This window comes from Culex pipiens, chromosome 2, assembly GCF_016801865.2.
Source record: "Culex pipiens pallens isolate TS chromosome 2, TS_CPP_V2, whole genome shotgun sequence".
NCBI classification, from domain to species: domain Eukaryota; kingdom Metazoa; phylum Arthropoda; class Insecta; order Diptera; family Culicidae; genus Culex; species Culex pipiens.
In genome coordinates, this window is record NC_068938.1 from 27,768,878 (window position 1) to 27,792,791 (window position 23,914).

At 41.4% G+C, this 23,914-nt stretch overlaps 1 protein-coding gene and 5 non-coding genes across 9 annotated transcripts in view; 3 read left to right on the forward strand and 3 right to left on the reverse strand.

Annotated features, from left to right (window-relative positions):
* Positions 1-23,914, reverse strand: part of LOC120426649 (centaurin-gamma-1A) — a 245,349-nt gene that overhangs the window by 26,944 nt on the left and 194,491 nt on the right. Inside the window, exon 1 of one of the 4 annotated variants that reach the window (XM_039591440.2) lies at positions 11,385-12,106. The exons of 2 other annotated variants lie outside the window; for them this stretch is intronic. In XM_039591440.2, the coding sequence (XP_039447374.1) occupies positions 11,385-11,553 (169 nt within the window). In that variant the 5' untranslated portion in view covers positions 11,554-12,106. Of the gene's footprint in view, positions 1-11,384; positions 12,107-23,914 lie in introns of those variants that run through there. One more of the 4 variants, XM_039591443.2, reaches the window with a different exon arrangement.
* Positions 12,820-12,914, reverse strand: Trnay-gua (transfer RNA tyrosine (anticodon GUA)). The gene is made up of 2 exons: positions 12,878-12,914; positions 12,820-12,855 (listed from the first exon to the last, which is right to left on the reverse strand). It is a non-coding gene; the product is annotated as a tRNA-Tyr (tRNA).
* On the reverse strand, positions 20,013-20,086 carry Trnan-guu (transfer RNA asparagine (anticodon GUU)). The gene has a single exon. It is a non-coding gene; the product is annotated as a tRNA-Asn (tRNA).
* Trnak-cuu (transfer RNA lysine (anticodon CUU)) lies at positions 20,303-20,375 on the forward strand. The gene has a single exon. It is a non-coding gene; the product is annotated as a tRNA-Lys (tRNA).
* Positions 20,453-20,525, forward strand: Trnaa-agc (transfer RNA alanine (anticodon AGC)). The gene has a single exon. It is a non-coding gene; the product is annotated as a tRNA-Ala (tRNA).
* Trnam-cau (transfer RNA methionine (anticodon CAU)) lies at positions 23,697-23,768 on the forward strand. Its single transcript has one exon. It is a non-coding gene; the product is annotated as a tRNA-Met (tRNA).

Genomic DNA, 23,914 nt, shown 5'->3' on the forward strand with positions numbered 1-23,914 from the left:
GCATTTTAGCGATGAGAAAGACGATTTCAGTTAGAATAGAATTCTTTAAATTTTTAATTGATGTTTCGCAGCGTTCCGCTGTAACGCACCGGAAGCAGTAAAAAATATTAAATGCCTCATTGGCGGTGGTCACCCCTTCGTACGCCGAAGAATCGATTGGTTATTCAACCACCACCACAACGAATTCCCTCCTAATACCTTTCACGATGCGCTTAAGTTGTTGTTTGTAAATTCTTGACCCGAGTCTTCCTCCTCGGTTCTGTGCGTCATCATTCCAGCACATCGGCTTGTTGAACGTTTGGAATTTTTCCAGTTCATTATTTTCAATTACTTTTAAGCGCGGCTACTCGACGAAAGCGTTTCTTTGTTTTCCCTCTGTTTTCAAAACGGAAGGAGGGGGGTTATGGTTATTGATTTTTCCCACAATTGGCGAGAAATTCCTTAAGTTTCGATTGCCTGTGGAGCGCAAAAAAAATCTTCCAAAATGTCACCACAAACCAGTCCAGCGGGCACGTGTTGACCTTGAAACTGCGCACCGGTTTCAGCACGAATACCAGAAGTATGGGCATCAATCCCAAAGTCGTAAAATGTTGGTCTTCCACTTTTGAGGGCGACCGGCAGTAAAAAGCCAAATTCCGTTGTCTGGATGGTCGTTGTCCCATGGGTGCAACAAAACGAAAAATTTTACGATCGATTTAAATTCGCTCAGCGTTCTTAACAGGTCGAGAGCTTTTTGTTCGGAAAAAAATATTTTTAGAAAACTTCCCTAAATATTGCACTCATTGATGTGGCCAAGTGGTACGGGCTCGTGCCGAAAGCGGAATCAGCAGGGTGTGTGACAGTTTTACGACTGCAGACCACATGGGATCTTTGACTCTCGGAAAAGTGCATCGTCGGTGGTAAGAACGTGCGATCCGAAATACCGATTGCAAATGTGACTGCTCAGATGACCCGAGCAAAAAAGTTTCCGTTAATTCGATGAAAGTGACTTCTCTATTACGGACGTCAGAATCGAGGTACCTCTTAGTTGATGGTATGAAAAGTGCAAGTGATCAGGATTTCCAAGCAGATAAGTGATACGACTTCTCTATCACGGACGTCAGAATCGAGGTACCTCTCAGTTGACGATATGATAGTTCATAGTTTACAAGCAGGTAAGTTAGTTTTAAGAAGTCCAAGCAGGTAAGTGATGTGGACATGCAGAGTCGGTGGAGCAATGATGCTGGTAAGTATGGCTGTCAAACTGTCAAAAAATGTTGAAGGTGTTACAGAAACAATTCGTTAGGATTGTTTCTGTCACCTATTTCTTAGAATCTTAAAATTTTATATAATTTTGAAGATTTTGAAAGCATTTCTTCAAACTTTTCCTCGGGACCACTCCCATCAACCGCCGAACATCATCATCGAACCCGTCCGTGTTTGTTTCCGCGCTGAAATAACAGAAACACAAACAGACGGACAGTAATTTGTTTGCCTGCCCATTTGACACGGCAATTTATGGCGAGGTGGGGTTTGCGGGCCGCCCAACCGATTTAAAGGGCGCAGACCTGCGGGGGCGCGATGCACGTGATCCACACAGCGAACTAAAGCTGAATGAGTTTAATGGTGGCAACCGAGCTACCGGGAGCGTCGTGAGATCTCGCGCGCGTCTTAAAGTGGTTTATTTTGACGCGCCAGTTTTTGGCACTGAAAGTGGTGCAAGTAGCGGTGAAGGGAAGGAATTTTAATTTTGAAGTCACTTGGCGAGAGCAATCATGACTTCATCATTTTGGTAATTTGGGAGATTGTTTTTTGGAGAAAGTGGCTTGTATTTACATTGCTTTTGGGTGTAATGAGTGGTTGATTTAAATGAGGGAAAGTGTCTCTACTTTTCACAGCTTGAGCAAAATAATGCTTTGCTTCTCAATTACGGACTTCAAGCTGTACCTTATCAACGAGGTAAGCTTAGTCAAATTGCAGATTCTAAGGTAAGTGCAGCGTTTAAGGTGCGATTCCAGAAATAGGGTAAGTACATTAGTCAACTGTCATTCCTTCTCTATTACGGACTTCAAGGTGTACGTAATGAACGAAGGTAGCTTTGTTGAATCGCAGATTCCAAGGTAAGTGCAGTGTTTAAGGTGTGTTCCGGAGAAAACGGGGTAAGTACAATCAGTCAACTGTCAATCCTGTCACAGTCAATAAAGAATGTCCGACATTTCGTCACAAAACGACGCCAATTTGTCGAACATTTCCGCAGTCAATGGTCCCGACCGTGACTGGCATAAAACAACACCTTACAATTGAGGGGACCGTTGTTTACGGGGAGCTACTGCCCTTTCACGGACCAGCTAAATTACCCTTTGGCACGAAGTGCGAACGTTTTTTATCCTCGCGGCACGCAACTTTCTCTGAATCTGAACCCAATTTTGGCGCGGAAATTTCCCAGCAATGCACTTGAGCTGCATCCGCCGAAAAGAAAGATGGTGAAAAAGGGCGGAGCCCTGAAGGATGTGCAGTGCGAAATTTTCGGTCATCCAGATGCAACTGACCGTTCGGAGAACTGGTTTGCTTCGTCGAAGACAGGTAAGAAGAAGCCGGTACAGCCGAAAATATTTGCAATAATAAATTTACCCGGTCAACAATGGGCACAAATCGTCAACACAACAATACCTCTCGTAGATGTATACATTTGCGTTGATCTGTTTTCTTTGCGCGCCGTACATCGCCCCAGCCCTTCTCGCTCGTACAGCCAAGATTACATTCATAGCCGAAAAAGTGACCTCCGGTACTTCAAATAGCTGGAGGGGGTTCTTTCCCAGCGCGTACGCGCGTCGTCGTCCCTGCCTGCGCGCAATCAAGATCAAGATGCCGGTTGCGATTTCAAAGAATAACACACAGGAACAAACACAAGTATCGGTGACAACATTGTAGCGATGAGAGGCGCAGGACCAGAACTGGACACGACTCACGCTGGGGACACCCTGTGGCGCTGCGTCCAGGAGATTGTTGCCCACTTTGTGAGGCCGGCCCTAATTGAGCCGACAAATTTCGCGGGTACGTAGAATTCTTGAAGAAGTTGGGAACGAGTTCTAGGCGGTCTGCGCGGAATCCCAAAGGAATTGAATCTTGATTAGATTTTGGGCTGACCGACGCCGAACGACTGTGCAAATATTTAGATATTTTCGTTTCACCGCTGGATTATCTCACTGGTCACGTCTTCGTCCTGAGGGGGAACTCACCTAGAAAGAGAGAAGAAAACGAAAAAAATAATCAGTATAAAAGCGTCTAACAAGCGGTAGCAATTTGAGTACGGATCTGTGTGCGAAAATATTGCGACGTGGTCGTGGTGACAAATTGCAACGTCGCAGTTCAATTACCGCGGTAGTCCCGGGCGTAATTGCCGAAAAAAACGACGCCAACCTGTAGCAATTTATCTCCGATTCGCTGCGGGCTTTTTCAGTGGAAAACCTTGAAGTTGTTGCAGCTACTCACTGGTAGATGGCGCGCAAAAATGAGAGAAGACAATTGTGCTTTGATGACAGATATCAAAGTTTTAACGTGACAGTTCATCAGCATCCGATCCTGGATCTCATAATTTAGCTAGTGCATGGTAGATGGCGCACACCTCTTCTAACAGACAAGTAGCTTCCAGCTACTCCCCGCTAGATGTCGCACCCTCTCAATAAGCATCTCCCTAGGAATCCCGAATAGCATCAACCCCTTTCGCGTATCCAATCCGTCCGGCATGATATATCCTCGCAATTTAACGCATCTTTAGCACTCAAATTAATGCATTATGATAATTAACATTCATAAATTTTGGAGGTTCCCGAAATTTGCGCCGCCAACGGCGGCCTTCAGGGTCGCGAACGCAAGGGTTGCGGCATTTTCGTCTACGACCCTCTCTTTGCACCGAACCACATCTCAAGCCGTCTGGCCGGGAAGAGGCTTGAAGCAATTTATTTTGAAATTTATATTTTTCGCAAATTAAATTTCATTCAGCGGTAATGGACGAGATACTTGTTTTGTTGCCCTAGGGGAGCCAGTTTGGAGTTTCGGCCAAAAAGGCGTGCATTGCCCGCGCGCGCACAGTTTCTAATGGACATTTAACAGTTGCAAATTTTCGCTGCGCGAACGATGACGAGTGACGGACAAGACGACAAGGACAAGGAGTTAGAGCCTGAAAAGGAAACAATGTGACGCAAGGTTTGCGCAATGTCAGGAGATTGCCTCCGGGGCGTTTGATTAGCTGTGGTGTGCGAGCTGGGTTCGCAATCGAAGGAAAAGAAGTTGGAGAAGAAAAAACTGTGAAAAGGAAAAGGGCGGACGGCGAGATTGGAGATAATTGAATTATTGTTACAGTTTTCCCGGTCACCGTCGAGAGAGGCGGTTGGGAAAGGGTTGTGCGAATGCGTTTGTGTTTGCCGAAAGGATTGGAAATCGCACGGTTGAGTTGCGATGGACATGCGAAATGCAGACGGTTAGCCCGAGGATGTTTTGAAGTTGCGCTTCTCTATTACGGACGTCAACATCGAGGTACCTTTGAAATTAAGGCATTTTAAGTTGATGTGTAAAAAAAAAGTTAATGTGTAAAAATGAGCTTCTCTATTACGGACGTCAACATCAAGGTACCTCTGAGGTGAAGTCACTGAAAAGTGATCCCAAAAGCAGGCAAGTGGTGTGAGGTGCGACATCAACAAGCAGGTAAGTGCTGTGAGGTGAAGCAGGCGTTCGTCAACAAGTGGTAAGTAAAGTTCTGTCAACTGTCATCTGTCAAAATACACATTGGTGTCACAGAAACAAAAACCTCATAGGTTTTGCTTCTGTCACCTGATTTAGGTTAATTAGGGTCATTCTTAGTTTTCTCCCTAATTAGTTCCAACAAAGTTGCAAGTAGGCAGTTTTTGTTTATTTAGGGCCTAATAACGAAGACGTTCCACTTTCCGCTCAACTTCTCCAAACAATAATCACATTTCCGCCGCATTGATCGGCAAAGTTTGCCCCATTGACGAAGAAAGTTTGTTAATCGACTGCCGGAACTTCTCTGATGATCCAACGCGTCTCCCCTTTCCTGTGTATACAGGCAAAACGAAACTACATCTTCCCGAACGATGAACCAATGTAAACATGTCGAGAAAGTTGTTCTTTTCTCCGACGAATCCGTTCCAACTGACTTTTGACCAGCTCGCCACCGTGTCAATCCCGGGGTGCTTCTTCCGTCAGATCATTACTTGATATTTATATCCGAGACATGTCTCGCTGACTCCTCTTCGGATGTCAACTCCCTTGCAACTCAGACGCCGAAATCGATCCGTCTTTTGGACGGGGTTTTTTTCCCCTTAAAAGTAATGCAGATATCTAGCAGGCCCGAAACAAACACAAAAATCGATACACATTTGTGCGCTTGATATTTATGTGACAGTTTTGCCCGTTCTCATCGTCCAACAGACTCATCCTTTTCTCATTGCCGGCTGCTGCACGTCGTCGTCTTCATGAAGAAGCTAGAGGGGAAAGTAGGGCACATTTCTTCAATCAGAGTGTCAGTCTGTTTTTCTTGTTGCACTTTCGGATGAGTTCGGAACCTTTTGTTTGTTGGCGAAACGGGAGGCAGAAAAAAAGGAGTCGTGACAATGCATCCATCTAGCTAGATATTTTTGATCGCTTATGACGAGGTCCTCTGCAGTGATTCGGCTTTGATGTGAATGTCTTGTTTTTGCAATGATTTGCTGGAGAAAAGGTGGGTTAATAAATTTAGAATGAAGATTTGAACGTTGGGACGTGAGCATCGTTCCGGGTAGGGTTTGCAGTACCGACGTTCTGGAGTCGTTGCGAAATCGCTGAATGGTAATTGTGATTTACGGCGAATGTCGATGGGAATGCGAGCTCGCCAAAAGAGCAACCCGTTCGATAATTACGGTTAATTGATGAAATGCAAACATCAATCTAAAAGGGTTGGTTTACATTCGATTTGCCAATACAATTAAATCCGAGTGTAAACATCGTGAAAAGGTCGTCAAACTTGGCTTTTCGGAAGAGCAGCTGACAACGTAATACATTTACAGACTCCATTAGTTTCAATTAGTGCAGTAATCCCAGAACTTCTTCCAACCAGTCTACAATGGATCCCATTTTTAACCTCCTCTAATTAGATTTCAAGTGGCGGAAAATGTCCTTCGCTCCGGAAAGCACATGCACATGCTACAACGCGCCACGTTGCGCTGTCACTTTCTCCGAAGCGAGTGTAACTGTCACGAGCACAGCTGTCGCTACCCATTTCTGGTGATCTAATTATCCTGCCAGAGTCGGAACTTCATTAGCATCATCCTGGTGCAGCTTGTGTCGCGCGCTAGAACCGGGTCACCGGTTCATAAATCAATCAATCCATCATCGCATGACCCGTATCAATTCTCGCCGGCAATATGATATCCACCCAGAAAGAGCTGACCGGTGCTGCGTTCCGGGGAAGAGTTGGTCCGATCCGTCAAAACCAGTACAGTGTGTCGAATCATTGTTATGGCGACAGGCAATTGTGAATTAGCTCATATTTCAAAAAGCGACACACTTTTCCGACGCACATATCGTCGAAAGGGACGCACTACTCCTACGGATGGGCGAACAGTTGCGCGTTCCCCTAATGTTGGTTAATGTATGACGACAAGCGCGCCGGCCAATTTGTTATTATAGTTATTAAAATTACCCCCTTGCAAGCACAGTGCAGCCGTGCTACGGTGGTGGTTTGCTGCTTCCCTATCACGGACGTCAACATCGAGGTACCCTCTGGGAGTTGACGAAAGTGTTCTCTATTACAGACTTCAACATTGAGGTATCCTCAATGAATCGTCCGGAATTTTGATGTTTCAGTGATCTCAATTACGGACTTCAACATTGAGGTACCCTCTACAGAACGAATGAAAGTTTGAGCATGCAGGTAAGTGCAGTGTAGCGGTTTGAACATGCAGGTAAGTGCAGCGTAGCGGTCATCGAAACGTGGTAAGTACATCTGTCAACTGTCAAATCTGTCAATACTGTCAAACCCCCTTGAAAGGTGTCACAGAAGCACAACGTCCAGCTGTGCCTCTGTCACCTGCATTCAACGAACTCACTGTGGTTCGGTTGTCCACTAACCACCCCGAATCGACCGTTTCTAATTTTATGTTCTATAAACTGCTGTCGGCTCGCGCCACAACTAGTTTTTTGTTCGACCGCTCATAAATGTCACAAATGTAGCTAAAATAATAATTCTGCACAGTTCGCAACGTCGTGCTGACCGATTCCATTACGTGTGACGGAAGCAAAAAGCGTTGAACCCCTCTCTGCCCTTCATAAACGTGCTCATTATAGAATTATTATAATTTTGATTCAATTGCTGGACACTAATTTGCTCGGGGTTCGTCAGCGTGTCCCTTCCAGCGATTCAGAAATTTCATTATAAATCAATTTTATTGCACCGCAGCAGAGTCCCCTATCTTCATCGCAGTTTGGCACAGCTCGATAAGATTTGAGCAGTTGTGGTGCCACACCTTCGCAAAAAAAAAGTTTGCGGTCTGTACATTAAATCTGTTACACGCTCCATTGAGCGAGTTTATCCGGCGAGGGTAGATTAGCGATTTCGATAGTCTACGGCGTGACGAATTTATCAATTTTTCGGGGTTGCTTTCGAGCATTTGGTGGTGGGGGAGTGAAGGGTGCGCGAGCACTCAACAGTTCCTCTTTGCCGAGTGGTTTCGACGATTTCTAGAAAGAAGAACTTCAGGTAGCGCTCTCCATGTGGTAAGACGGCTTAACCGCAAGGAAGGCTGTAGTGTTGGTTTTTACGGTCTAACTTCTCCTACAATTTGCATTTAAATTGGACCAACAGCTGCGCCGCGTTGTTTTGTTCTTATGGCTGTTTGTTTATCGCGTAATGTTTGGAAACAAACCACACGTCAGAGAGTTGGAGGTTCTTGGTGGTGAGAGCGGTACTTGGAACGGTCAACAACTTCACACTCGCTGGTAATCGACGTGCTCGAGAGCTGGTTCAACGAAAAAAAGAGTCAACGAGTCGTACGGTACATCAAGATGGCGCGCGCAACCTCTAGGGTCTTCACAGGGTTGTATCTGCCTAGGAAGACACCTCGAAGGGTGCTCGCTTCCCCCTAACGGAAAGAAGTGCATTGATTGTCGCACGACGACGTCTTGGACGAACTTGACGAAACACCTCAAAAAGGGGTGGAGTCTGTCTGCTACCGAAACAGTGTCATTGGCTGTGAGTTCGCAGAGTCACGTTCAAGGTTTATGGCGCCAGGTTTCGATTACGCACGTAGGAGGTCTGAACTTGTTTCAATTTTGGGCAACGACTACCAAAAGCGTCGACTTCCGAGGGGGTGTGGGAGAACCTGAACCGAAACAGGTCTGACCTCGATGAGGTTGAGAGTAGGTTGGCCGGGTGAGTAATCCTCGGGCAGGTCACTCAACGAGATCATCGTCCCGCACAGCAGGTTGTTTATCCGCGGTGGGACTACTCTGAATTAATGTGTTTACATCCTGTGTCATCGTCGCTGCTACAACGTAGCGAGTCTCGAAATAGCGTGCAAACTTTGTTTACGCCAATCTCGTGAGCAAATCGGCTTAGCCCGGGTCGCCGGCCACGAACTCTGGCCGTCTCTAATTCAATTAGGGTGGATATAGGTAGCAGAATGTCGCATTGATTTCGAGTGCAGAATCGTGACGCGAAAATAGCGCGCGACTTATTTCTGTACCGTTATCGATCCAAAGGCCGAAGGTTCAGGAAGCTTTCTGCATCGTTCATTGGCGCCGATTTGCATACAGTCACACCAGTTTTCGTGGAATTCAAGCTGCCATATGTGGCGACTTTCCCGATTTCTAAAAATTTCACGTCGACCGCAGTTTGCGGTACGCACCAAAACAATTACTAACGGTTACACACCAGAACTTCAAAGCAATCGCCCAAATTGATTTGTGACCAGCGCGATCCAATCGAAGCAGCCCGAAAAGAGAACCGCTGAGAAAGCCACCGCATTCACATTCAGACCATGTCCGCGTTGTCGTAGAATAGCACATGTTCCGTTGCGGGTTTTTATGGCTTATTCAATTCGGCCGGATCCCCGGAGGATACACGCAGCAGACGTGTTCATAGCGCTGTGTGACATCATCTGCTGCCACCACTACATCAGCATTCTTCTATTACGGACGTCAGGTGGCAGCTAATGAGCTGGTGGTTTGAGAATGTTTCAGTGAAAGTGTTCCCAACTACGGACGTCAACATTGAGGTACCCCCTAGAGAAATCGTGTTGTTCCGTAAGCAGGTAAGTGCAGTGTAGCGGTGATCAACGTTCTGGTAAGTACAATTCTGTCAACTCTGTCAATATCCCAAGTGTCACAGAAACGCAGCTCCGCTGCGTCTCTGTCACTTCAACCAACTCTGTCAAAGGCACCTTCGGAAGCTGTTCCTTCCGGTAGGCTGCCGCCAAATTTGTCTCCGGAAATTTCACGTCCGCACGTTAAATTTCCCGAAACAAATTGACGACCTTTTCACCGAATCGCAACACTTTCCTTTGTCCTGGAAGCTCACGTTACCCAACAAAAGCCAAACTTTCGCTCACTTCTAGCTGGGCTTCTCCGAAATTAGCAACGGTCAGCTGGCTTCACTTTCTTTTGCGTGCCGAAGAGCCACGGGGAAAAGGCGTGAAATTTTCCATGGCTTATTTACGAGGGCCAGATGGTGGCGGTAATCTGGGCAGATTTGGCGCGCCTTCTTAGTGGCGAGACCTTGGTGGGAAATCCACGGTTGAGTGCGCGCGAAAATCGCGCCTGATGAAAAGTGAAAATCGAAGCGAATCGATACATTTTTTTTTGCGCTAGTAGAGCGGGTGGTTTCAATCTGGCTGTGGTTGATAATCGTAATGACGGCATCGGGATTGCGTAAGACGCTGCCGGTGCGAAAATTTTGAGGGGTCAGTAACATTTCCGAGTGGGATTTTGCATAGACGGAAAATTTTAGCTTCGTTGAAGGTTACGAAACGTGTGACACCAATAAATAATGAAAACATTTGTAACGATAGCTGTTATCAGAGCGCGCTTGTACACAAAACTCGTCTTATCAGTAGTATATCTTGGACTCGTTTAACAACTCCAGACTAAAAATGTACACAAAACATTTCCAGAAATACACAACGATTCACGTTCAAACTGCAGTGTGGCCTACATTCAGGGAAATGCACAGCAAAGATAGTGTCATGATGACCAAGCCAGCGATTGCTCATCGCTGTCAAAAAAGCAATTAAGATAAACTCTGCAGTAGCAGCCCAACCAATTCCGTCTGCAGCAGCTGTGAACCACGTGACTCTTGCAGATCATGTCTCGGCTAGCTCGTTGATTTCGCGACACCATACCAAACGACGACGACGGCGTATTAGCGAATCCGTCATCCTGACATCACCACCAGGCGTCGGTCGTCTAGCGATGACGTCGCCAAACAAGGGGGGCCCGAAGTGATTAATCTTTCCTCCTCCTATTTGTCTGCGCGTATAAACACATCACAACACGGGTGTCAACAATTCGTGGGATTATTACGTCAGTGTGTCAAGTGAAATGCGACGACGACCTCCACTGCAGTGATTCTGGGAATGTTTTGGCTGAAATTGGGACAGGTTGATTGATAACGGACGGTGTACCGTGGGGTGGTTGTTGCATCAACGATGCATTTCACTGTATCTCTCTAATGAAATGTAGAGCAGGTTGTGGTGCAGATGAAAATTGATTACGTGACAGTAGATGTATATACTGCAAGGGGGGTAATGAAATCATCGCCACGAATGGAACCGTGATGGTAAAGTGCCAAATGCATTTGCCAACGTGTTAATGGGAAGCTGAGTTTGTGGTAATGTGGCGTCCAATTGGGCTTGATTAGAGGAATGTCACGTGATTCGATTTGAATGTAAATTAAGTTCAAAATAGATAAATTTAGGATTGGTTCCCTAACACGGACTTCAGCATGAACCTCAAGCGGTATTAGATGTTGAAAACGAAAAAAGTGATCTCTATTACGGACGTCAACATTGAGGTACTGAAGCACCAACTGATAAGTTTTATGTTATGCAGGTAAGTGAATTCAATATGTGATCTCTATTACGGACGTCAACATCTAGTTACCACAGATAGCGGCAGTGAATATGAGTTGTGATATGCAGGTAAGTCAAGTGTGTTGAAGGGGTCACTAAAAAAGTGGTAAGTACAATTCTGTCAATCTGTCAAACCTGTCAAAGTGCAAGGTGTTACAGAAACCTAACTAAGTTACGTTTCTGTCACTTTCACAAGTGTCACAGAAACTTAACTAGGTTGCGTTTCTGTCACTTTGATTGCAATGTTCTGATAACTTAAGTTGGAGGAACAAGTGTGGTAATTACCCGATTTCCGCTTCTCGCGCTCCACGATCACCGTTTTGGGGCGCTTGATCCGCAGCGACCGGCGCCGAATCGAGCGCAGGAACGCCTCCGGCATGCGGGAGAACTTGGGCGCCTCCGGGGGCGCTTTCCGCTCCGGGAGGAAGAAATTCTTCACCGCTAGCATCGTCATGACTGTTGTGGCTTGTTGGTTTTGGTATTTTGCAGAGGAATTCTTGCGCTTCTAGTCGGTTTGTTCTTGGGCTGCTGCAGTAGTATCCAACTTTCGCGTTATCTAAATTACACTTTATTTACAGAAATTAAGATACCGCGCGGTCTTGCGGTACATTTCCCGGTTCTCACACACTTATGATCTTTGGTATAAACTTGGGTAGGTTTCTTCGTTTCACTATGTTTTACATTATCCTTGCCATGCTGCTGGTACCGTCACCGACATTCACGCACTCTCAATCTTCGTAGCACTCTGCAATCAAAATTCCATTATCCTTGACGAAGCTCCCATCTGCTCAGAACCACACACACAAATCCCGGCTCCACTGATACGTGCAAATTCCGCTGATAGTTTCACCTTCACTTTGGTCTTCACACACACCGGAAATCGGAGAGCGCGCGCGGTCGATCCCCCACGATTCAGTTCTTGATGCAGTACTTTGTACGGACTCTCGTCGACCGTCTGATAGCGCACCGGATTGCACACTGAGCGGGCCCTGCTCGACGAACCCGGACCGAAGCGGCGACGACCCGTACGAAGCACCGTGTGAAGCGGAACTGCGAAACAAAACAGCGCCCGAAGTGCGAGCCGAACTCTGCGGTTCGGCTGTATTGGTGACTTCCCCTACTTCGGCGTTCGTCGACTTCGTCGACTGTTTCCTCTCGGTGCGGTTCTTTCCGTGTACGCTGCTGATGTTGTGGTGGTCGTCGCTCCCACGCGTCTTCGTCTATACCAGACCACTGCTGATTCAGTCAGCCGGTCGACTACGTCATCGGAGAGTTCGGCCCGAGATGCACCTTTCCAGGGGTCAACCGGAGAAAAAAAGGGTAAAGAAACTGGTTTTCCTCTCTCTCCTTCTCTCTGTGGAAATGGTAATGCGCGTTTTATCGTTTATTGATATACATTACGGGTCGGACCATTGAATTGAATTAGGAAGTTTGTGTGCTTTGAAGTGCTGTGTGTTTGGAGAGCCTCGGAAAGGATGCCGAAAGAACCGGATTGCCCACGCAGCATCGCTCGGAACAACCGCGCTGTGGTAGCTAGTGGCATGGAAATTCTAAAAAGCTCTTCTCACACTCTGGCGTTCTTCGGAGTCAGACAGAGAAATGGCATTACGTGGGCGGGTTGGCTCCGGATGGTCCCGATATGGTAATTGGATTTTGATGTATTGAGTCGTCCGTCCGGATCTGCTTCGTGTGGGAGTCGTCAAAAAAAAACTTTCAAGTTTCCTTCGAGCCGGATTTGAACCAGCGACCTATGGATTACTGCCACCACTCTTAATCTTCTACAGTCCACCGCTCTACCAACTGAGCTATCGAAGGTTGTGTCAACAAGGTCGTCAACTCACGACGACACTCAAATGTCTCACTTCCCTTCATCCTCCTTGATGTTGTTGTTGCTAGTTCGACGTCGTCGTGCTATCTTGTCGCACCCGCCATTTTGACGTTCCGAGAAAAACGCGTTTTAAGTTTGACCTTGAATATTCAAAAACGAGAGCACGCAATGTAAACAATAACAAACACGTTTTGTTTGGCTCACCATTCTGTGCATTGTCTCAAAGTTTGGTTGAAGTTGGTTGCTGGAGTCCCGAGTTATAATTACAAATGTTTACGGTAGTCTAGCTTGTACGTGCGACAAACGCATCCTGACTTTCCTGGCCTGAAATCCCTTTGGCCTTTTGTCGCACTTACATCAATTTTCATGGAGTGACAAGATAGCACTACAAGATTGAAACTACTTTCATATGTAAAGTGACAAAAATGCACTGAGTTTTTTCGGTTTTTGTTGAATATCTCAGGATTGAAATCGAATTTTGGGGATCTGTGAAGGTCAAAAGGTGAGGCATTGTGAGCTGCACAAAATGGCGTTCTTAACTCAATTTGGCCCAAAATGCACGTACGACAAGTTAGCACGATGGCGACGAGTTGGTGGTGAGTTATGATTGCCATTTATTAGTGGGTTATTTTCGTTGATTGTAATCGCTGTAGACAATTTTGCATGGCTTCGTCGCAGTTTCGGTTACAACACTCAGTCGGTGTCTGTGTATCATTATCAGAATCGTGGCATCACGTTTCGCTTGTTCAACGACGACTGTTCCTCTCTTCTTTCAGAAGGTATCAAAAATTGCTGCTGCATTCCAACGCAATTTATTCATGTGCTTGTGTGTCTTCTGCTGTATGCTTCTGGAGTGAGGAGGCACGTCTTCGACGTCTTCGTTCCGTTTCCTTTCAATTTAAATTCAATTGAAGATGGACTTACACTATGCTTCCGATAGCAGAGATGTCGGTGTGCCCACTTGTCTACTTCAGCTGAAATTTCTTCACTGTGGACAATCCAACAAAGACGTAACAAACACATTTCAACACATGTTGCCATTGAGTAACTCAACTCCATCTGTCACGGCGAAACTGAGCCAAATCAGCGAATTAAGAAGCATAAAAATCGCCAACCAAAGCGGGGCCGTTTTGCAAGGAAAAAAAAAAGATTTGCATGAAGAAATTTGAGCGCGCAGCTTTGTATTGCGAGGGGCGCGCATAAGAAAAGTGGAAATGTTTCAACGAAACAAAAAAGACAGTAAAACGAAAAAAAGTGCATACGCAATTATTTTAATTTAGTTATCAACACTCAGCAGGTTTTATTTATGCATGCGAACGCTGAAGTAAAGCTGAGCAGTTTTAATGTCAGGTTGGGAACCCTTTCAGTGGTCAATTTTCGAAAGATTTTTCCATACATTATGTTTCTTTTAAATTCGAAGATGAATTTCGTTTGGGGTGGTCCCATACACTTTCCCTTCAAAATCAGACATTTTTAAATTAGAGTTTAGAGATAAACTCCTCTGAGAATTTTTCAGCGTTTGTAGTGCTAGATCTCCACTTTCGAATGCAACCTGGCGCTTAAAAGTTGGCCAGCGTCTTTTCGAGATATTTAATGTTTAAATTTACATCTTATACTTTATATCTTATACCTTATAATAGCTGTAACTTTTGACCCTAAAGTCCAAATTGACTTGTCAAAAAATAAAAAATGATTTTTAACTTTTCACTTTTCTTTAAAACTTAACCCTTAATTGCAACGTCCAAAAACCTGATTTTTGGAAGGTTTGATTAGATGTTTTCTCTAAATTTGATCGTAGAAGGCGTAGATTGTGAGATGAAACTTTGGTGTCTTCGACAAGTTGCTTTGATTGGCAGGCGCAACAACTTTTTAGAAGACAAAAAAATCCCAAAAATATTTTTTTAAATCACCCTAATCGTGAACCACCCTAATTTTCAACCAATCCAAAAAAAATCCTCTTTCTTTTTGCAACAGTTCTTCTGAAGACACAAAAACTTCACCATTTTTCGGAAAATTAAAAAAAATGCGGTAAACAGATTTTCACATAAAAAATGGGGTTTCAACTGGTAATCTGCCGATCTACGCATAATTGTCCCATGTAATTTTTGGTCGATTCTGATTTTTTGTCATTTTTAGATTTATTTTGGCGTTTACTTTTCGAAAACACATGAAATCTAGTACTTTGTTCGTAAACTCATTGAAAACAACACCAAGTCTGTTTGTCCCACCGTTGTACTTCTACACATAATTGTCCCACCCAGAATTTCTTTCACGAAATTGTCAGTTTTACGAAGTATTGCGTCTTGTTTACCTCTTGTATAGCAAGAAGATTACAAATAAGATTAACTGCTAACTGGGATAATTAGGGACTTAAAGGGTGAATAGGGACCCCAACTCTAAGGGTTATGGAATTTCTAAAACAAAAATTATATTTCTAGAGTTTTTTTTGAATAGGTCGTATAAACATATGAAAGACAATAGTTTATTGGACATTTTCAATAAAAACTCTAGATTTGAAAATAATCTGATAGTTTTTGAGTATATTTTTTTTCAAAATCCTCAATTTATTTTTAGGAAATTTGTAAAGATGCCTTTTTATATTGTATGCAGCATTTTTTTAAACAATTTTAAACTGTCTTGTTTTTGTAAATTATTCTTTTTTTTTCTCGGGAATTGCTTGGATTTCCAGAGAATCAATTTTTTTACAATCGATGTTGTACCACTTATAATTTTTTGTAGAAATAGTATTTGAACTATAAACACTCGAATTTGAAATATTATGCAATTTGATTTTAATTGTGAATATTTATTAGGAAATATGTTTTCTACGGATTTTACTAAATTTCTTTAGGTGTTTTTGTTAGGAACCATCGAATTTCAACAGCAGTGTTGAAGTTCTCTGATGTTATAAAGATTCAGATTGTTCTAATTTCTAATAAAAAATATATACATTAAAGTTTATTTAAAACGATATTTTTTTTAAGATTTTCGACGCCTGCAAATCCTAATTTTGACATTTTTTGTTTTTAAGTGCGTTTGAGATTTTTTTCCTTTAAAGGATAGTATTTTTTTCAAGTAAAAATTCAACAGTTTTGAAGGAATTAGAATATTTTTCGATATTTTTTCTGAATTTTTTTAAAATATCATAAAATTTTGTGTTTGATTTTTTCTGTTTTTTTAAAGTAATTTTGATTACACTTTTCTTGATTTTTTTATAAACTAATATAAAGTCATTGAACTCATTATGAAAATGAAAGAAATATTATGAGAAACCGAAATTTTCTAGAAGGGTTCAACAAAAATAATGATTATTAGTTCAATGAATGTAGAAATACACACAACACAACTTTAAAAAAGAATTAAAATAAAAAGAAAAAAATCTTTCAATGGCTAAAGAATCATAAAAAAATGCATTCAAAATAATTTCCAAAAAAAAAGAAAATCAAAATTTGGAAAACGATTTTTCCCTAGCAGCTTTCAACAAAATATCAGTTTCAATTCCAATGATTATTTTGTAGCTCTTTCCTCCAGTTGTCGATCAATGATGCGCCCGCAAACTCTGTACTCAGCTTTGAGTTAGTCAGCTTTTGAAAGGTAGTCCATATTTCTTTTCAGGATAGTAACTGTGCACAAAGTGATACTATACCATTAAAATCAACGAAAGGAAAAATAAATTGAAGGAATATTTGGATTCCTAGAAGAATGTTGATTGTTATCCTCGAATTATAATGACCTTAAACGTATTTAAAAAATAACATTAATATTTAGTATTTGATAGTGCCGATAATCTTCGTTTAAACTTCTACATACTTGTTTTTCTATTAAGTTTTATTTCCAATATATATTTTCTAATTTTGCCTTAAATTATTATTTTTTTGGTTTTGAGTTTAAAATAATTGCTATAATTTACATGTTAATTTGAAATTATTAATCATCCTTCATTAAAAATTGCTTAAGTGCACCAAATTTGTCAAGTTAGTAGAGAAATTTTTAGATTAATGGTATGTTCTTTGGAGAGTTTCAACAAATCTAAATTAATGCATTTATTGTTTACATTAATGAATAAAAAGGTTACAATCTATGCCGAATAAAGCATTTTTTTTAATATGAAATTTAAAGGCATTTATTTAAAAATTTTAGGGGGAATTGTTATCATGTTTGTACTCTTAAAAAAATATTTTTATTTTTGAGAAAAATATTTGATGTAAAAAAAACCCAAAAATTCGCCCACCACAGGGTTAAGTCACGGTCAGCAAAAGTAGGCAAAGTAAGACAACCAACTCACCGACGATTAAGACCCATAAAAGTTCGCAACGACTCGCGGTCGTCGATTATGTCCGAAATTAATGCCACTTGGCGCGCTTTTGTTTTGTTTCTGTTGTTTTTTTTTGCCTTAACATGAAACTGTTGCGCGCCACCATTTCTTGATGAATGTTTTCTTAGTCCAATTTTCTGGCCAGCGGTGTTTGATGAATTTTAATTTATTTTGGCGTCTGCTGTGAACCCACAGAACGATTGAGAAACTGACTTAAGGGGGTGACACAGTTTTGTTCCGCTAAGTGAGGATTATTAAGGGAACGCTCGTAAAAATATGATTTAATGGCGGTGAACAACATTGGACTTTAACTTCTAACACCGTCTTCAGATTTACGGTTTGAAAAAAAGTTTCGCGATAGTTCAGTCCCTTTACTTGAACGTGGCCTTCGCCAAAAACTGGGTCAAAGTACCAGCCATAAACTCCCAACCCAACACCGCTCATAACGCGCCCAAAGTGATGGTGTCGCGCGTACACTCGGAAAATTCCCAAACATAAAATTATACCATTCAGTCGATAAATCAGCCATCTTTACGGCACCGCTGCAAATTGGGAAATCTGCACTCATTTTTTTTGCTGCTCTCGTTTCTTTGGGTCCACCTTGTGCCAGCCGAAAACCCTCCAAGGGGCTTACCACTTTATGATTATCTTCGCGGGCACATCTCGACATCAATTTACGACACTTCCGAACGCCGAATTGATCAGACTTCAAACGATGTCGTCGCGCCCCAGAAATACACGCGCAAGTAAATAAATTCCAATAAATGTCAACCCGTAAAATTCAATAAAATTACACGCTTATCAAATTTACTACCCCGTGAAAGTAGACCCATCAAGAAGCACGGCGACGACGATCCAGATCTCAGAGGTGTGATAAAGAAGGAAAAAATCCGCAAAAGGAATCGTTCTGAGAAAAATTTAAAGGCCCTGGCGAAAAAAAAGGGCGCAACATTCCGCAACAACCGATGTCGGGCTCGCTCGGTCGGCTAGATCGAAGTTCAACAACTGGAAATAAACATGCGTGAAATTAATTTTTGGATTTACAAGATACAACGACAGGGTTAGAGGATCGTTTTTTTTCTGGAACTTTGCAAGAAAAGTTTAAACGTGCAGGATGATGAAGGTTGTCTGGAGAAATAAAATAACATTGTAACCCTTTTTTTCTTGCTTTCTTCTATAACATTTCTAGGTTATTTTCATGGAATAAACTTTATAACTGATATTCACTTTTCTTATTATTAAATTTTTGATTGGATACCAAAACTCCTGTATACGACAAGTTTATCCATCATATTAATCATATGAGCAACTCTCTACGAAATCGGCCGATTTCGACCATTTTTATTTTTTGTATTTTTTGATTTGACTCAAACTTTGTGGGGGCCTTCCCTATGACCAAATAAGCTATTTTGCGTCATTGGTTCACCCATACAAGTCTCCATACAATTTTGGCAGCTGTCCATACAAAAATGGTATGTAAATATTCAAACAGCTGTAACTTTTGAGTGAATTTTCTGATCAATTTGGTGTCTTCGGCAACGTTGTAGGTATTGTTGAAGAATTTTGAGAAAAAAATAGGTACACGGAAAAAAAAATTTTGAGATTTTTTTATCAACTTTTTTTTCAACTAAAACTCAATTTCCCAAAATAAGTATTTTTTGATTTTCGAGATTTTTTGATATGTTTTAGGGGACAAAAATCCGCAACTTTTGAGCCATAGATTAAGGGCTCCGTTTCAAGATATAGCCACCGAAAGTTTGATTTTAGCGAAATATTTGCAGTTTTTCAATTTTTAAAAATAGTGACCATGAGTGACCATTTCTAAAAATATTTTTTTTGAAAAGTTCAGAAAATTTGCTATAAAATTGTCTAAGAGACATTGAAGATTGGACCTCTGGTTGCTGAGATACAGCGGCTTAAAGAAAAAGAAACACGAAAATTGAAGTTTTCTAAGTCTCACCCAAACAGCCCACCATTTTCTAATGACGATATCTCAGCAATTAATGGTCCGATTTTCAATGTTAATATATGAAACATTCGTGAAATTTTCCGATCTTTTCGAAAAAAATATTTTGAAAATTTTTAAATCAAGACTAGCATTTTAAATGGGCGTAATATTCAATATTTGGCTCAAAAGTTGCGGATTTTTGTCCCCTAAAACATATCAAAAAATCTCGAAAATCAAAAAATACGTATTTTGGGAAATTGAGTTTTAGTGAAAAAAAAGTTGATAAAAAAATCTGCAAATTTTTTTTTCCGTGTGCCTATTTTTTTCTCAAAATTCTTCAACAATACCTACAACTTTGCCCAAGACACCAAATTGATCAGAAAATTCACTCAAAAGTTACAGCTGTTTGAATATTTACATACCATTTTTGTATGAACAGCAGCCAAAATTGTATGGAGACTTGTATGGGTGAACCAATGACACAAAATAGCATATTTGGTCATAGGGAAGGCCTCCACAAAGTTTGAGCCAAATCAAAAAATACAAATAAAATCCATTTCCGGTTTTGGTAGAGAATTGCTCATATGGAATGGCCACTACATAGGGGGATGGCGTCGCTATTTTTAGACCACGTTTTCCACTTTTTCTCATCGAAATCGACTACTTTATCGACTTAATTTTGCTGGGCGAGATAGGACGCCGTCTATTTTTAGACGATGACTCAGCACTTTTCCACTCTTGCACCTCAAAAAACCAGGTGGCAGCACGATGTAACGCCACGTCCCTATTAGCATTCTTCGATGATTGTTACAAAATGATTACCGCCCCCGGGTGGACTCGAACCACCAACCTTTCGGTTAACAGCCGAACGCGCTAACCGATTGCGCCACGAAGGCAGATGAAAATTAATGTTTACACTTTAGATTTTATTCCACAAAGTTTAAATTGATGCATCACCCAATATTTTTTTTAACCTACCTTTCTACCTACCTACTTCACGCACTATGATTTTTCATCAATTGAATAATATTAGCCAAATTGTACTTTCAAAAATCAGGCTATTATACTTCCGAGTTGTCAAATGAAAACTACAAAATCAAAAATTAATGTAAGCCCGGCTAGCTCAGTCGGTAGAGCATGAGACTCTTAATCTCAGGGTCGTGGGTTCGAGCCCCACGTTGGGCGCGCAATCTTTTTACGTTTGTCTTACCGACTGTAGATTGATCTATCTTAACATCTACAAGATCCGCTTCAATCACTAAGGGGATGTAGCTCAGATGGTAGAGCGCTCGCTTAGCATGTGAGAGGTACGGGGATCGATGCCCCGCATCTCCAGATTTTTTTGTTTAGGCTGTGCTTCGAATTGCATATCTCACTTCTCCAAGAGTTCCAAAAACTAAACTTCATATCCATTTCCCAGAATTGTCATTTTCCGTGTTCTTCATTGCCTGAATCAAATTTTAATGTTTTATTTAAAGTTTTTTTTTAAATAAGATTTATGTTTTGATAAGTTTTCTTTTGTCTCCCGACTCCTGGTATTTTTTATTTAAATTTTATTTTAATATTAATTGTTACATTGATAATAATATCTATGCAATATTTAATTAATGTTATTTTATTGGAATTTTCAGGGTTGAAATATATGGCTGTAACATTAAAAATGGTCGAAGCCCTGATTGCACAATTTTTCCGTTGCGTTTTTAAATTTTCAAATTATTTTACTCTAAAAAAATCTGAAATGATCAGCTAATCATTTTTGGTGGAGAACAGAAATTTTAAAGATACTTCTTTCAAAAAGACTTCGAGATTTAATCACTAAAATTAAACCGTTTCGGTTGACGACTTTCCATTGACCGATATGCATCAGCGATTTTTCGTTCAAAAATCCACCAACCTGGGTGTCTTGAAGCATCTCAACTGGCACCACGATTTGTATTACACGCCAAAACAATAAGTCACCTTCGCCGACAAGCCCTTCCGTGCGTACAGGTGATTTTGAAAGTAAAAGACCCTCGCCAGTTAATGACGACGACCGGTAGCTAGACTCTCCCCACCAACGCAGGTACCGTAACTAATTGACAGTTTCTTGTGGAGGGCTGGCTGGTAACGACCATCCCACGGTTGCGTCACTCCCTTGGACAGCAGGTCAAAGTCGCTTTCCTGCGAAGAACAAGTGTTTTGACGCTGAGCTTGAGTTGAGTGTATCTTATCGCTGCCTCGTTATCTTCTGGTACAAACCATTTTTGGGGCTTCACGTACCCACTTCCTGGGTTCAAAGGGGGCCATAGGTTTGCGTGTCCCGCGTTGAAACAAGAGAAATTGGAGTCTACACGCAAAACGAGGAAGCGGCATGTGTTGTAGAAATTAATCTCACCAGCCCCCAAAAAGTGCGAAACAATTCGAAAGGAAACTCACTCTCCCAGTGCTTTTAAGGGGCTCTGAACAAGGCTAATCGTGCCATCGACAATGCTGCTATAAAGCCAAAAGTCGGCAGACTTCCAAAACCAGAAGTACCGGCACCACTTTGGAGGGAAAACTTGCGAACGGAGAAATGGCCGCCCACACTCGCACACGCAGAATAAATTAAGATTAGCGCCAATGTGGGAAACAATAGAAGTTTTTGGGGGTGGTGGAAGCTAACGAGCACACTTTGGCTTAATTATCTACCAACCAACCGCGCCGGGGAGAACAATAAAAACGCAGAAAGTTACGTGCCTCGATTTAGGCACTACAAACGCGTGTGCGATTTCCGTGGAGCTGGCGAGATGAGCAGGGATGAACTTTGCTTAATTCTCTAAAATCAGCAAAGCAATTGTTTGATCTTGAATTAAGAGCAAAGCTGGAAATGCAAAACAAACCCGAAGTAAACAAATGCCTATTGATTTTCATAGATTTTCTCAAAACTTTGCAACTGTTTCGGAACCAAAAAAAAAACTCAATTTGAAGTTTGGAAAAACCTAGAAAAATCATCATATGTTTCTTATAAATTTAAAGTTGACATTTTTGTAACTGTAAGCAGTTCATAAGAAAATAAGTTCATGCATTTTTTTGTTTAATTTAAAATAAACAATCAATTTGAAAAGTAAATGGGTAATTCTCTACCAACTCACACGAAATCGGGAAAAGTTGCCCCGACCCCTCTTCGATTTGCGTGAAACTTTGTCCTAAGGGGTAACTTTTGTCCCTGATCACGAATCCGAGGTCCGTTTTTTGATATCTCGGGACGGAGGGGCGGTACGACCCCTTCCATTTTTGAACATGCGAAAAAAGAGGTGTTTTTCAATAATTTGCAGCCTGAAACGGTGATGAGATAGAAATTTGGTGTCAAAGGGACTTTTATGTAAAATTAGACGCCCGATTTGATGGCGTACTCAGAATTCCGAAAAAACGTATTTTTCATCGAAAAAAACACTAAAAAAGTTTTAAAAATTCTCCCATTTTCCGTTACTCGACTGTAAAAAATTTTGGAACATGTCATTTTATGGGAAATTTAATGTACTTTTCGAATCTACATTGTCCCAGAAGGGTCATTTTTTCATTTAGAACAAAATTTTTCATTTTAAAATTTCGTGTTTTTTCTAACTTTGCAGGGTTATTTTTTAGAGTGTAACAATGTTCTACAAAGTTGTAGAGCAGACAATTACAAAAATTTTAATATATATACATAAGGGGTTTGCTTATAAACATCACAAGTTATCGCGATTTTACGAAAAAAAGTTTTGAAAAAGTTACTTTTTGCGTTTCTCTTTGTTTCGTCGTCCGTGTCTGTCGCGGGTGACCATGAACGGCCATGATCGATGACGACCAACTTTTTTAAAACTTTTTTTCGTAAAATCGTGATAACTTGTGATGTTTATAAGCAAAACCCTTATGTATATATATTAAAATTTTTGTAATTGTCTGCTCTACAACTTTGTAGAACATTGTTACACTCTAAAAAATAACCCTGCAAAGTTAGAAAAAACACGAAATTTTAAAATGAAAAATTTTGTTCTAAATGAAAAAATGACCCTTCTGGGACAATGTAGATTCGAAAAGTACATTAAATTTCCCATAAAATGACATGTTCCAAAATTTTTTACAGTCGAGTAACGGAAAATGGGAGAATTTTTAAAACTTTTTTAGTGTTTTTTTCGATGAAAAATACGTTTTTTCGGAATTCTGAGTACGCCATCAAATCGGGCGTCTAATTTTACATAAAAGTCCCTTTGACACCAAATTTCTATCTCATCACCGTTTCAGGCTGCAAATTATTGAAAAACACCTCTTTTTTCGCATGTTCAAAAATGGAAGGGGTCGTACCGCCCCTCCGTCACGAGATATCAAAAAACGGACCTCGGATTCGTGATCAGGGACAAAAGTTACCCCTTAGGACAAAGTTTCACGCAAATCGAAGAGGGGTCGGGGCAACTGCTGTGTGAGTTGGCGGAGAATTACCCAAATATTAAAAAACTGGAAAATACAGGACATTTTTTGAAACTAAGCTTACTCACTCTGTTACATGGAAGCAGAGTGGCGCAGTGGAAGCGTGCTGGGCCCATAACCCAGAGGTCCGTAGATCGAAACTACGCTCTGCTATCCCAAAATATCTTTTTAACCAGCTCGTTCGTTAATTTAGACTGTACTGCCCATGATTGCATAAATCTTTCATATGCATTTCATCAATTTTAAGAAAATTATGCGGTTTAGTTCAAAATCATGTGTTCAAAATATGTAGTAGTTTG